Source organism: Poecilia latipinna, unplaced genomic scaffold (genome assembly GCF_001443285.1).
Source record: "Poecilia latipinna isolate Pla-1442-1.1 unplaced genomic scaffold, P_latipinna-1.0 Scaffold1299, whole genome shotgun sequence".
In the NCBI taxonomy this organism is placed as follows: Eukaryota; Metazoa; Chordata; class Actinopteri; order Cyprinodontiformes; family Poeciliidae; genus Poecilia; species Poecilia latipinna.
In genome coordinates, this window is record NW_015113915.1 from 141888 (window position 1) to 156477 (window position 14590).

A 14590-nucleotide genomic window follows, 5' to 3' on the forward strand; every position below is an offset into this window, starting at 1 on the left:
TTCCAGATGGAGGCTCTGTGTCTGATTGACACTGGATCTGTCATTAGTGAACAGCGGGGCAACAGTGTGGCAGGAGGGCTGATAACTCATTCATGTGGACGATTATAGTCGGAGTCCAGGTGGATTTTTATCCTCTGTCGGACTAATTTGTTTCAGTGCCGAACACGTGAACTGCACTGTCCTTCATTCACACCATAATTTGTTTCATTCAGCCATAGTTGCACATTGTAGAGATTTTAACAAAGTTAAATTTCCAATATGGTAGGAGAGGTTGTTGTTGTTGAGTGGATTGTTGTCATGTCCCCGCAGTGCCTGTAGTGGTGCTGTGAGGAGTCTGCTGTGGATCCAACAAATGTCCTCAGCAGCCTACCTACGGCTTGTAATTTGCGCTGGGTAGCCTATATTTACATGGGTCCATATTTCAAGAAAATTCGAGCTCGATGAAGACCGCCGTTACTATCCTACCTGGAATATCGATGCCCGAGTAGCCTAGCTGATTCTAATAGACATTTCGGCCGTCTATCTGGAGCGAATATCGTGTACAGCCCAAACCCATTCAAGGTAAGCGGAGTCGTGAGCAGCCTCGGGATCGATTTCTGAGTGCGCCGCATTACGCGGGCCTCAGTCGGACTGGCAATTTACTAGAGGTCGCCGTCTTTTCGAGGTTAATAGGCCTTTACTATTTAATACATTTGATCATTATTTTACAGTAATATTTAAATTCTGGTCGTCTAGAGTAGGAGTAAGATACGTAATATAAACGTTTTAGTTGTTTACAGCCTGCAAATGTTACATTATGTAATTACAGTGGCTATAACTCATCGATTTTTGCGGAGGCCTCGGCAGAACAGGCCGTAATCCTCGTATGTATACCCTTTGTTTGAAAGTATTTGACCATAAATCTTTTCAGTTGCATTACGGTAAATGACTAAAACAGGCTCCGACAAGCTGTTGCTGGCATCTTATGTTTATGCTTTATTTTTTCGAAATAATCTAAACTGGAAATAGACCTCTGTTTGGATATGTTTCCGTTTCCTGGTTAGCTACCGCCTACTAATTTGTGTTTTTAGCTTTGTTAGCTAACAGGGAAAAAAAATAGGTGTTCTTGTTCAGCCCTTGTAAAAAATGAGTTTATCTGTCTAACAAATATTACGGTTATACTTAAAAAATGAGACATAGGTAAATAGTAGATATACAGTTGTTTGTAGTATAACTGTATAAAGTTTAAGTGCCTCCCGTCGTTCGCTAAGCTAATGTAGCACGCTAATGGTATTCATTTAGTAGTTAAAGCTAACCTAACATTAGTTAATGTTTATTTCCCCGCCTCTAAGCCTTTAACCACAATAAAGAGCACAGTTTAAACTTTACACTGTGTCGAATTGTAATTTATATTAATACAGATGTAACGATGCTCACAGCTACTTTAGAACAAAAGTTTTTAAATATCTCAGCTATAAATAAAAAATATATAATTTGTCACTATAACCAAGATAACACGTGCTTCTTCGACATTGACTTCACTTGGAAGTCAATGTCTGCTTCGTTTCCCTTTTAGTAAGTTTTGAATTGACACTGAAATTACACATATGGTTGCCACAAATTTCTCACTTAGAGGTGTTTGCATATAAAATATCAGAGTATGAAAGGAATTAATCAGTATTTTAGATGAATTTGACTTGACTTCCTTAAATGCCTGTATTTATAGATATTAACTGGATTTAGTTGCCAGTTATTAAGTTGCAACAAAACCAGAAGAAATCTGCTCAATATGTAGAAAATGCATTGTGCTGTATACAAAATGGCTATTTTTATTCCATCTATTATTGAAAAACATCCCCTTGGCATTTTCACCTTTTGTCATGTTATAACCTCTAACCCCACTGTAATCTTTCAAAAGTTTATGTGACAGAGTGACACAAAATGACTCATAATTGTGAAGCTGAAGTTGACATTTTGTAAAATAATAAAACCAACTAAAAGTTGATGAGTGTATTTGGAGGGTGCAGAGCAAACACGTGGAATAAGTTAGATGGAACAAACCTTTGCAATGTGTGGTGAACAACTAATATTACACATTATCCTAAAGACACCATCTACATAGATATGACAGCCAGCATTATGCTGAGAGAATGGACTTCTTCAGCAGGTAGCCAGGAGCTGGTCAGAGTTAAAGGGAGGATGCGAACAGTTCAGTACTGAGGGATCCTTGAAGAAAACTGCTAAGTCTTAAGAGTGGGGCAAAGGCCCTCCATCAATTTGGACAGTTTGCTACAGTGGAAAGCATTTCCACTGTAGCAACAGAAAAGTATTTGTATGCATTGGTCTAAATACTGTTTAGTAAAAGTTCAGACCAAATCCGATTCGAGTCCATGGCATGATTTGGAAAATTGCTAGTCAGGGAATGAATTGCAAATGTACCCCACAGTGTTTATTAAGTTTTTATTGGAGCAAAAACTTGTAAACCATAAATAATTTTTGTTCTACTTTTCAGTCATGTGCTACTTTGTGTTGGGGGTTTATTGCAAAATGTTCCAGGAAAATACATCAATGTTTGTCAGCTGGAAAAGACAAAATGTGAAAAATACAGAGCGTATTATTATTATTATTTTTTTTTTGCAAGACAATGTGGTTGAACATAATAACTGAATATTTTCATTTATCTCTAGAGTGCATGGATGGTTGTAAAGTTTTGGAGTTGTGATTTTTTTTAATTATTTTTTTTTCCCTCCTCTGTCCTGTCAGCTGATGTTTTCAAGGACAAGAGTCACGTGATGTATGAAGGCAAACACATACACTTCTCAGAGGTGGACAATAAGCCGCTGTGCTCGTATAGTCCGAAGCTGTGCAAGCAGCGCAGGCTCAATGGGTACGCGTTCTGCATCCGACACGTTCTGGAGGACAAGACGGCTCCTTTCAAGCAGTGTGAATATGTGGCAAAATACAACAGTCAGCGATGCACCAACCCCATCCCAAAGTCTGAGGATCGCAGGTGGGTTTTGAATGAGTGCACGTGTGGCACATTTGATTCACTTCTGCATATAAAAAAATCATTTTTTTTTTTTTTTTTTTTTTGATGAATATCTGGGGGATGTGTTCTTATTTACCAGATACTGCAACAGCCACCTGCAGGTTCTCGGTTTCATCCCGAAGAAGGAGCGCAAGAAGAAGCACGATGCTTTAGAGGAAATGCGTCCTCGGGCTCACCTGGAGTCAGTGGCTCTCAAAATAACGGTGCCCTCTTTGGCTCTGAGAGCCACTAACGGCATAGATGAACTTCCCCCGTCTCCGCCCTGCTCGCGCCTGCTACCCCTCGCTGACGGCGAACTCCTGGACCCTTTTGCCTTTTACGAGGACGAAACGGATGGAGAGGAGGTGGGCACCCCTCGGAAAGTGAGCAGCATCAAGAAGAAGCTACAGAGTCGGCTGGCGCTCAACCAGAAACTCTCCCAAGACGCGGAACTCTTCCAGCCAACTCCCGAGCACTTTACGGCGTCGCCGGTTCCGCGCCTTCACCCCTCCTCGCCGCTCAACGCCCATCTGCCGCGGCCGACGCAGGGCCTCCTCCAGCCGCCTCAGCAGCCCGGCGTGTCGTCCTTCCCCTTCCCAGGGCAGCAGCAGGGTTTATTATGCAATCCACTACCACCTCAGACAGTCAACTTTCTGCCTCCAGGGATGCCTGCAAACGCATTGCCCAATTCAGGGCAACATTCTGGACCGTCGCTCAGCAGGAAAATGCCTTTTGCTGCTACTCAGCCGCCTGTCTGCTGCAAGGATGCTGGCAGTAACAATCAGAGGCCCGTGGTCGTCATGCACCCCTCCGCCTTCTCGCCGTCTCCCGACTGCCTCGTCAGGTTGCAACACCTGGTGCAGCTCTGTGCCAAGAGACAGCGGGAGCATGGAGACCTCTTCTCTCATCTAGGTGACTTGTCTTAAAATTTGAAAACAGAGGTGTTTGCATTAGGGCAGCAGCTACTACGATTATTTTATCGCTTATTTGTACGAGTAATTGCATAAAAAAAATGAGCACGTTCTGCAGATTTTTTTATTCAACCAAGGCCCATCTTATAAAATGTTAGAAATATTTAAAGATGCATGTAAACAAACTAATTCCTTTTTAAAATAAGAAAATAATCATTTTATTGCCTAGAATTCAATATCAGAATTATTTTAGTGCAGCAAAGGATGCATTTGCAGCTAAAAAAATGTGAAAAGCTCAGCCCTTTCTGCTCGACTCGACATCAGTACGGTGTAGCTCGTAGTTACAAACTTGTAAGAGCTTGTTGAGATGGATGAGCCCGTCTAAGTAGCTTTGTTCCAGGTTTGGACTGGTCAGAAGACAGTGCAGATGACGACGATGACGAACAGGAGGATGCAGAGAGGGTTACTCCATTTCAGAATTCGTGGAGACCAGAGAACGGGTTTGTATCTTTAAACGCTTAACCATAATGTAGGGCTGGGCAATGTGGCTTAAAAATAAAATCCCTGGACTGACATTACTCTGAACTAAAGAGTGCATTGATGAGAGAGAAAAAAAAAGCAGTTTCCCAAAAGTTCAATTAATGAATAAAACCAATTTATCGCCCATCACTAGATATCGTGTCACTATCACACTGTGATGACTTTCGCTGGTTTCTCGTTAAGGCTGGAAGTCGACGGTGGTTCTTCGCGGAGAGCACGTCTACTTCGGCTTTGCTCTTACCTCCGGGAGAAATACAAGCACATGTGCCGACAGGAGAGGGCGAGCATCCGCCAGAAGAGGTACCGCTACGCCTTCCGGAAAGCCTTGCTGCACGCCGCCAGCAACAACCCTGACTGCGCGGGGCAGCTGATCCAGGAGCTGGGTGGAAACTCTCACAGCAGTCCATGGTAATCTCACGCTGGGCCGAGGAAAAAAAAAACAAAAAAAAGTTTTACAACTTTTTTCGCGTTAACGGAAAAGAGTCGGTTGCTGAGTCCGGAGTGTGTTTTGTCTTTGCAGTGCGGCTCCAGCAAGGCCACAGAGCACACAAGCAGTGACCTGCACGGGCTCCACCAAGGGCCAGAGCTGCAGCAACACAGCTCTGCCCTTCACTCAACACTGTTTTCAGCGTATCCTTTGCACCGCTTCGCTCTATGTTGGAGCTGGATGCCACAGTTTCAGAATAACGGATGCAATTCTCATTTTTACTCCCCTTCATTGACGTGCGTCACCGTAGCACTGTAGCATGTTTTATTTCCAGCATGTTGTCGTCGTTTTTCCTTCATTCTCCTCTGCAGACATACTGTTGAATCGTTCTCAGCAGCTCTTTGCTAGTTGCACAGCCAAATTTGCAGACGGTCAACAGTGCTCCATCCCTGTGTTTGATATTACGCACCAGACGCCCCTCTGCGAAGAGCATGCCAAAAAGATGGTGAGTTCAACAGCTGATGCATAACATGTCAGAGACATTGTGAGGAGGCGGTTTGAAAAACATTGGATGGCTCCACAGTTTCTGTTACAAATGTGCAGAAGCCACATACTGTTGTGTGAAGTTTGTGGAAAGAAACCCAAAAGGTCTGAGCCAAGTCAAAGACAAAGCTACGAAATACTGAGGAAATGTATGCAGACTTCAGATTTTGAAGACATAAATAAATAAACAGGAAAAAATAATAATCTGGACTGACGGATAGCAGTAAGTATCCAATTTAACTCCAGGTGATTAGAAAAAGAAAAAGTCTTAGTTGGTGTACACTTTTGGTTCCAATTTTATCATTAGCATGAATATCATATTCTTGCACAAGTTTTGATCTGTTGTGGATCCCACGATTTTTGTAGAGTAGTAAAGTAATTCCTACTCTGCATAAACATGCATTGATATCCTGCCACAGGATTAACATTCAACCATCACCATTTGAGCTTTAAGTTTGCAAATGTGCTGTTTGGACACCATTTAATCCGTCTCTTGTCTTCATTTCTCTTCCCTCTCTGTTTTGCTGCCATTCGTTTTGCTCAGGATAATTTTCTACGTGGGGACGGAAACCGGAGAGTGCAGCACCAGCAGCAGCAGCGAAAGCCACGTAAAAAGACCAAACCGCCAGCGCTCACCAAAAAACACAAGAAGAAAAGGAGGAGAGGACCGCGGAGGCCGCAGAAGCCCATCCCGCCCGCGCTGCCGCAGGGCAATCTGGGAATGCCCTCAACGAGCCTTGTGATGCCCTCGCAGGCTGCCATTAGGTCCGCGTCATAGGACAAAAAAATTTCAAAAACAGGCTGCAAAACTTTCTTTGTTCTTTATGTGTAGCGTCTCCACGGCGACATGGTCTTACTTCTCCTCTTGTTGCTGCAGGAGCCCTTCGACTCCGGACCTCAGCACCGATGAGCTTCCTGATGACATCACCAACGACATGGCAGACATTCCAAATGACCTTGAGTTGAACCAGGAGTTAAACGATTTCGCCGACGTGTTACCACGGCTACCTGACGACCTGCAGGATTTCGACCTGTTTGAAGGTTCGGCACAGTGATTGATTTTTTTTACAAACAGAGAAATCTCCCTAATCTGTGATGCATTCGGTGAATTTAGTGACTTTTCTGGGTTTGGTTTGGGAAAGGAAAGAGAATATTTGTATTCATATCTCAACCCCATTGTCTTAAAGTTCCTTCCATCTGTTTCTTTTCCTTCCTTTCCTGCAAGCCAGTGGAGAAAATTCAAATCGAACCAGAGTTTCAGTGCATCATGAAAAAAGCTTCAATTATTTTTTAAAAATTAAGATCTTAAAATGTCTTAAATTAATTAAAATTTTATTTAGTCATTTATGTGTACTAGACTTCTTTATCTAGAACCTGAGTCCAAATTTCAAACAAAAAAAGCTAATGTGACAATAAAAAAAAATCCTTGAAGTCTTAAATTCCCAGGTCTTTAATTATGTCTTGACAGGACTACTGTCAGACAAAAGTTTTAGTTGCATTCTAAGATGTCTTCATTGCGTTTAGTGATTCAAGACAGTTGGGGATACCATTAACTAGCTGCTAAAATACCATTGCTAACTAGCTAGTTTTTGCATCTATCCTGGGTAAGTGCAAATTTATTGCCAGTCGGCTGGACGAAGTTCGTACGTTTCTGTGGCGACGCAATCTTAAATCCCATTCACGCTGGCCTTGGAAAGTCTTAAATTTGAGTTGCTGGAACCTGTACAGGGTTTCCCCCAGAAAACTTGCTAAGCCTGGTGGTCGGGTCGTTGAGTCGGCCCACCGGCGGCGCACCGTGTTAGTATTAGCAAATATGTTACGGGAAAAGATCTCCAGTGAAATGCTACTTAACCCCACAACTAGTCTAAAAACAACAAATTTGCACCAAATTAAGTCAGCAGCTCCATCAGGCCCCCAAGGGCTTCAAGGGTCCCATAAATGCTAATAATTTAAAACACACCACAGATACATAAATGTAACGCTTGTTTATTGAGATTATCAATGCTGTTAAATTTTATTAAATTGTTTAGGCATAGATACATTTTATTATTCTAAATTGTTTAACATTTAAATACAAGATTTTAAGGAGCTGGCAAGTTTACTTTGTAAAACTTCAAAGAAGATTATTTATAGTTAGATTGTTTTGTTACCATAGCAACAATCTGATGCTGTGAGTTTAATCTTTGAATTTACAAATATAAATTAGTAAACTGCGATGATAACTTATTGCTTTTTAGGCTGACCAATTAAACTACTCCCTTCTCCCATATTTCACTAAATCTAACACAGAAGCTGTTAGAGGTGCTGATGTTTTTAGCAACAAAAGGGGCCCCTAAGTCAGATTCTGCTCCAGCCCTCATACAGCCTTGGACCGGCCCTGCATGATGAGGTAATCTGCTGCACGCAGAGATGCGCAACTAACAGGAGATTTAATTCAGTGCTGCTAATGTGGCTTTAGTAGCTCTTCCATTTCATGTCTGTTGAGTTTTTAATAAGCGTCACAGAAAATATTCTGGTTGGTCAAGTTTATGGGACGAGTTTCTCAGATCTCCGTGCGGCCGCGCGTATTAACTCTAAGTAGACAACGCATTTGATATGGTTTGATGCATCGTGTAACCGGAAAAATAATACTAAAATTAATAATAAAATAATATAAAATCAGCGTGATGCGTGACTCCGAGGAGAGCGTTAAAGCTCCTCACCAGGCTGAACCTGCATGATGTGGTTAGCGCTGCTCGTTATCCACAAACGCTCCGGCCAACCAGGACCACAGACATAAACTTTACAGGGAAGACAGACACAGAGCCACACGCTGGGCAGCGTGTTGAGATGTAAACACCGCATATAACTGTTCGTTCACAAAAATAAATCATTCTCACCGCTCCACAACGCGCCTCTGAATTCGCTACAAGTTATTCCTGCGGTTCACATTGAGCTGCGCAACCAGAGCTAACGCGGCGAGTTTTAAACTCTTACCTAGAGTTCTCCAAAGGATCGTAATTCCTCACAGTAGGTTGATGTAAATATCCATACAGGTCAGCCTGAGTCCAGTTTGAGTGAAAGGAGGCGCGCGCGATACCGCTGAAGTAAAGCAGCGGCAGCGCGCGAGGCAAAGCGCAGAGGCGTCAGCTGTGTGATTAGTCCGCACGCTGTCGGCTTTAAATACATGAACTATAAACCTATCTATTATAAACCTATTCTTAAGGAATAAATCTGCTCTGCTAGTGAAATGCTAAGAGCAAAAGAGAGGCTTGCAGCCCGGCTTTAAAAAAAAAAAAAAAAAGATTTGATTTTACGGGAAAAGATCTCCAGTGAAATGCTACTTAAACCCACAACTAGTCTAAAAACAACTACTAGCCCTGGCGGCGGGGCTAGTAAAGCATGGCGGGCCGCCAGGCTTATAATACACTGGGGGAAACCCTGCTGTAGAAACCTGTGAACTGTTGTGTTTACTTGTGGAACGTATGCTAAATGTTTCCGCAGTAAAGAACGGCGAGCTGCTGCCCACCACGGAGGAGGCCGAAGAGCTGGTCCGCGCGCTGCAGGCGATGGGGTCTTACCCCGACTCGTTGGTGTGCCTGACATCCATGGGGGATCTGGCGGCAGGCGAGGCGGTGGACCACCGGGCCATGGCCATGTTCCCCGGACCGGTGCAGCCGGGCGGCATGGGGGACCTGCTCAACACCCGCATCGCTACTGAAAACTTCACCAGCCTGGAGCTGGAGGACAACCTGCTGCAGACCACTGGGGACCACTTCTCGCCGTCCCAGCCGACCAGCCAGCCCCCTCCGTCGTGCTCCGGTCTGACATCCCCCTCCTCTGCGGCAGCGGCCACCACCAGCATCGCCCTGCTCACGCAGACCTCCATAGCAGAGCGAACGTTTTCTCGGACGCACACTTCCCACATCCTGGCCAAACCGGAGGTCTCGGCGTCGTCCCCCCAAGGCAGCCACTACAGCAGTGAGCACGTGCCGTCCCCGTACAGCGACCACATATCTTCCCCCCACACCACCTCCTTCCAGACGGACACCCCCCTCCTGCTGGAGGTTCCTATAGGTGGCGTTCCGGGGACGCCTCGCTCGACGTGGAACAACCTGCCCCTCCCCCTCGCCGACCCTGCGCAGTTCGGCAGTCTCATCAGGTCAGAGAGTCATCTCATCACCACCTCGCTGTCCACGCCACCCGCCACTACCCACTCAGTAACGTTGCAGCCCATGGCGGCTCTGTCGGCCATGCCTCAGGGCGCCGTGACGGGGTTAACAGCTCCCCCCGTCTCCTCGTCATCCTCCTCCTCCTCATCTTCCTCCTCACACGATCACCTGTTGACCCCCACACAGCCCAAGCAACAGCTCCCTCAGTTCAGCGCGGCCTTCGGCCATCAACTGGCCTCCCACAGCGGCATCCCGAAAGACGTGCAGCCCAGTCACAGCTCCACGGCGCCCCCTGCCGGCTTCTCGCTAGTTAGTGCCACCACTGCAAGTGCCAACAGCGCCACGCCACCCTTCACGCAAAGTAAATGATCGGCAGCGGCCGCGCGGACTCCACGGCCGACCGGCTTCCGATTAACCCGTTTCATTTGCTTTATGTGTGCAATGTGGTTCTCGTGCACTATTTGGTAATGAATTTGCACAATCTCAGATTTTCCTTTTTTTTTTTTTTTTTTTTTTCCTCTTCCTTCCTGTAGTCGGATGGTTTTCAGATTTTAAGTAGCTGTGAGTCCAATTTGTCAGTAGGGGGGGCTGTGGTTAGATTATGTGATAAATTAATGGACATTAGCAAAGATTATTTATACCAGTGCTCAGAAATCCCAGATGCCGCTCTGTTTGCTTCGCCCGGTTTTCTTAAAAACGATCAAACGCACCCTGCCTTTCTCAGATGGCCATTTGCATCCCCCAGCCTCCTTCTCTGTTTTATACACTCTGGTTTCAAGAAGAGAGTAGTCATTGTGACGTTTTTTGTAACCCATTATGTTTCAAGCTATTTAACTGTCTTCATAATATTGATTCAGTCCGATTTAATAGTCACCAAAATACTTTTAAACAGCTGTTTTTATATGGTGTATATTATATGTGCTCATTTGTTGGCTTGCCCGGACGTGGAACAGTCTTTGACCTCACCGTAGGTTGTGGCACTAAGAGTGGTTAGTAGACACTTGAAGGTAATAGTTTCTTGAAGCAATAAAAACACATTACCATCACTCACAGGATTGTGAGGTATTCTTACTGGTGTCACTGCTTGTAGCTCCACTTCCTGAAACCAGCCGGATCGGGTTTTATTTGGCCTCGGCGTCTTAAAAACTCCAGATTTTTTTTATTTATTTTTTTTTACAACCGTTTTTACTCAGGCCATCTCTTGCGACAGTGGCGGCGGTGGTAACTGCAGGGGCTTTTAAGTGTCTCCTCTCAAAAGGTGCTCCCTGGTCCACATCTACACGCCGGTCTTCACTGGCTTGGAAAAGCGGGAAAGCTCATTCGCAGATTGAAGATGTAGGCGGTGTGGAGCGGGATTACAGTGCCTTGCAAAGATTATCAACTTTTTCCACACGTTGTCATGTTTCAACCGCTAACTTGCATGCATTTTGTAGGATTTTAGGAGATTCTCAGATTGTGCTGAACTTTAAGTAGGCCATTCTGGCGTGGGATTATGCGTTGATCTAAACTTCTAAACTTCTTCCATTGTAGCTCTGACTGCATTTTTACTCTTAAATCCTCTATCGTCTTTAACACATTGAGAGGTTTTGGTCACTAACTCTCTTGGCGATTCAAACGCATGATGCTGCCATCACCGTGTTTCATGGTGGAGAAGACATGTGTGTCTGCTGCCCCACTTGCATCTTGGTCTCACTTGACCAGAGCTCCTTCATCCACGTTGTTCCTATGTCCCCTGCATGGGTTGTGACAACCTACAAACAGGACTTCAATGGCTTTCTTCTTGCCAGGCTTTCATCAACATCATACTTGCGGAGTTCATTCGTAATGGTTGGACCTCATCCTTCCACCTGAGCCGTGGATGTCTGCAGCTCACCCAGAGTTACAATGGGCCTCTTTGCTGCTTAATGCTCTCCCTTCCCACCCTGCTTGTTCGGGGGGACGGCCACGTTTTGGTCGGTTTGCAGCTTTCCGAGTTCCTACTGAGTCTGGAAACATTTGGAGTTTGATTATATCGATTACTAAACCTGGAGATGCACGGAAAATATTTCCATATGTTATTCCTCATTCCATCATGTTACACATAAAAATATGCATTTCTCTTAAAATCTTTTAACTTCAATTTATTTTGACATTTTAATCTACCTTCATTAAACATATATTTTTTATTTTATTTTATTTATTTATTTTTTTACAAATGTCCATGTCACTTTTTTTGTATCTAGATCACCTTAGAACTGGACCAACATTCATGAAACTGTGTCCGTTTTAGATATTGATGCGTTTTAAAGATTACAGCTTCATTGTGGCGTAAATTCAGTCCAAGTGATGCAGATGTTGAATCAGAGCTGATGTCCGTTTGCCCAAATGCACAAAAAAGATGCAAAATAGCCTTTTAGCACCTCCCTGCCAAGGCAGCTCAGTTATGAAAGCAACTATAGACCTGATTATTTTTGATTCATTATAAAATTGTGATTATTAAAACGCATCACTTGAGTTTTGAAACTGTCTGCTACACTTAAACAATAAACTTTCTTGCCCGCAAACGTATATCAAAAGACCAGCTAGATTACGATATCTATCCTAAATAACTGCTATTTCTGTTGAACAGATGTTCCCATGTTCAGTGCAGCTACTAAAATATTTGACAAAATATAGCCCAGAAATTTCCATCTACTTTCATTATCAGTTGCTCATAAATCAGGTGCTTGCCGCGTTTTGTTGCGTTCAGTGACTCTTGCATATCATGGGTTCTTGATCGGTGTCTGCATCTTTGAAGCCCGACTGTTTCCACACAAATCAACTGAGGTTCCTTGGATTCCCCTGCAGTCTTGGTCGTTTCTTGGCCGACTTTTTACACGAATTAAATGGTTCCGACAACCACCGGATGTTTGGTATGAGCCGTGCACCAACCCGTACCCACGCTTTGGACGTCTCACAGCTCCTCTTGTCTGCCATCTCTACTTGAGTTCACTTTTCACAGCAAAATTACACCAGATGTCTAATCTCTCTCTTTGTTTTTTTATGAGGATAATTGGTGCTTTTGCAAACGTTTGGAGCCAAAATCAAAGCTGAACGTGAATGTTTTTAGTAACCCGGCCCTTTAACATTTAGATGATTAAACCAAGCTCTGAACAAAATTATTTTTGTACCTAAATGTCCAGAATTTATCCTAAAAGCCATAAGATGGTTACACTGAGTTTCATTTAGGGGTGTTAGAGTAAGGGGGTCAGAATGAAAACACATGCCACAATTTAAAATACTAATGCATTTAAAAAAAAAAAAAAAATCATGAAAATCATGCATGATTTTTCTTCCGCTTGTTAATTATGCACTATCTTGTGCTGGTCAATCACAATAAAACACTGAAACTCGTGGTTTCAACATGACAATCTGGGAAAGAGTTCAGAGGGTGTGAATACTTTTTGCATGGCACTGAATACATTTATGTGAGTGGTGTAATTTGCACGTCTGAAGTAAAGCTGAATAAAGTGATTTTTAAGCTATAGGATGCAAAGCTGGGGGTCTGGTGTTAGTTTTTTTTTTTTTTTTTGCAAACAAAAGCCTCCCCACACCTCTTCCCCCAACCTACACAACAGTGCAACATTGGCTTTTGATAGATTTATACATATATACAATAGCAACTGACAAATTGTTGAAAACTTGGTATATAGCATAGAAGTCTCTATCTTGGGGTTTGTTGGTGAACTCTTCAGTAGCAATGGGTTGAAGTTATTTGCAACGTATTCAGTGGCGACTGCATGTTGTGGAGTGAGTCTTGTTTTTAATAGCTATCAAACGGTGGGAGGGGGATCAACGCGTGCGTGCTGTCGTGTTTTTGATAGCTATTAAACATCAGGAGGCGCGGGGGGTGGTGGGTGGGGGGAGGCGGTAGTTATCGACCGGATTCACGTCGGGTCGCGTGCGTCACTGCTTTTTCACGTAGACTTGCACAGGAATGGTAGAGGCTGGTGTTTTCTTTACCCTGCCCTTTTATTTTTGCCTTCATCTTTTATGACATAATTACCAGATCCTCCCCACCCCCACCTGTTTCCAGCTGTGAGATAGCCCAGATCTTTTCTCTCCCTTTTCCAAAGAGAACTCCCCCCCACTCCCCCTCCAGAGATGCGGAGGCTTCTCTTTCTCTGGTATTCCCACGTTCAATAAAAAAATAATATAAAAAAAATAAATATATAAAAAAATCAGGTTGGTTAAGAGTGACGGTTGGAAGTGTGGCAACACTGCTGTAACCACAAGGCATGAGATTAGTCGCCGCACCAGACAAAGCCACGTAGTACGGCATCCTTCCAGCAGGGCTCGCAGGCACATGTAACTGCTCGACTTCAGAGATGGCTGACGATATTCCTATACTCATTGAATGTACTGTATTACTGTTTTTAAAGATAGGACGAGCTAATCTAGTCACCTTTTGTTATTGGTCCTTGTTTGACTTGTCTAAGGTATTTTTTGTATACAAAAGTTTACATTTTTATGTATATTTTTCTTGTGTACAAACTATGTAATATGTGTACAAACACTGTATGTAATATCTGTATATAGTGTGAGAAATCTGATTTTTTTTTTTTTTCCGTTTGTTTTTGGATGTATAAATAAAACTTGCTGTGAGGTATTTGCTGAAAAAAAAAAAAAAAAAACGCCTCCGTGTGGTTCTTAAACTGCTGGAAGTCAAACAAAGTGAGGATTTTATCCAAAGGTCACGCTGCTGTGAAAAACAATATTTGGTTCCCTTACAGATTTATGATGCTTTGTCACGCTTTAATTCAAAGAAACTCAAAAAATGCACAATGCATTTTTCAAATGTGACCTGTGTGACTATCTAGACTTCCAGGTACTCTGCTTCCTCCCGCCATCACCAAATAGGCACCTTAGGTTCATTTACCACACTTAATTGTTCTGTTGCCCTGACAACCTGCGCAGAGTCTACCGCGCCTGTCTTTTATCGACACGTAGTGATATTTCGCAGGATCCTGACGGTACAAGTTGTCTTCTGCGT

The 14590-nt window shown here is 43.6% G+C and overlaps 1 protein-coding gene across 1 annotated transcript; it reads left to right on the plus strand.

Moving 5' to 3' along the window:
• The first annotated feature begins 52 nt into the window (after positions 1–52).
• ino80da (INO80 complex subunit Da) lies at positions 53–13772 on the plus strand. Its single transcript, XM_015055152.1, has 10 exons — positions 53–561; positions 2743–2989; positions 3108–3919; positions 4319–4418; positions 4642–4866; positions 4979–5088; positions 5257–5390; positions 5973–6193; positions 6306–6469; positions 8912–13772. Exons 2-10 carry the CDS (start codon positions 2772–2774, stop codon positions 9946–9948), a joined length of 3021 nt encoding a protein of 1006 aa, XP_014910638.1. The 5' UTR covers positions 53–561; positions 2743–2771; the 3' UTR covers positions 9949–13772.
• The last annotated feature ends 818 nt before the right edge of the window (positions 13773–14590 follow it).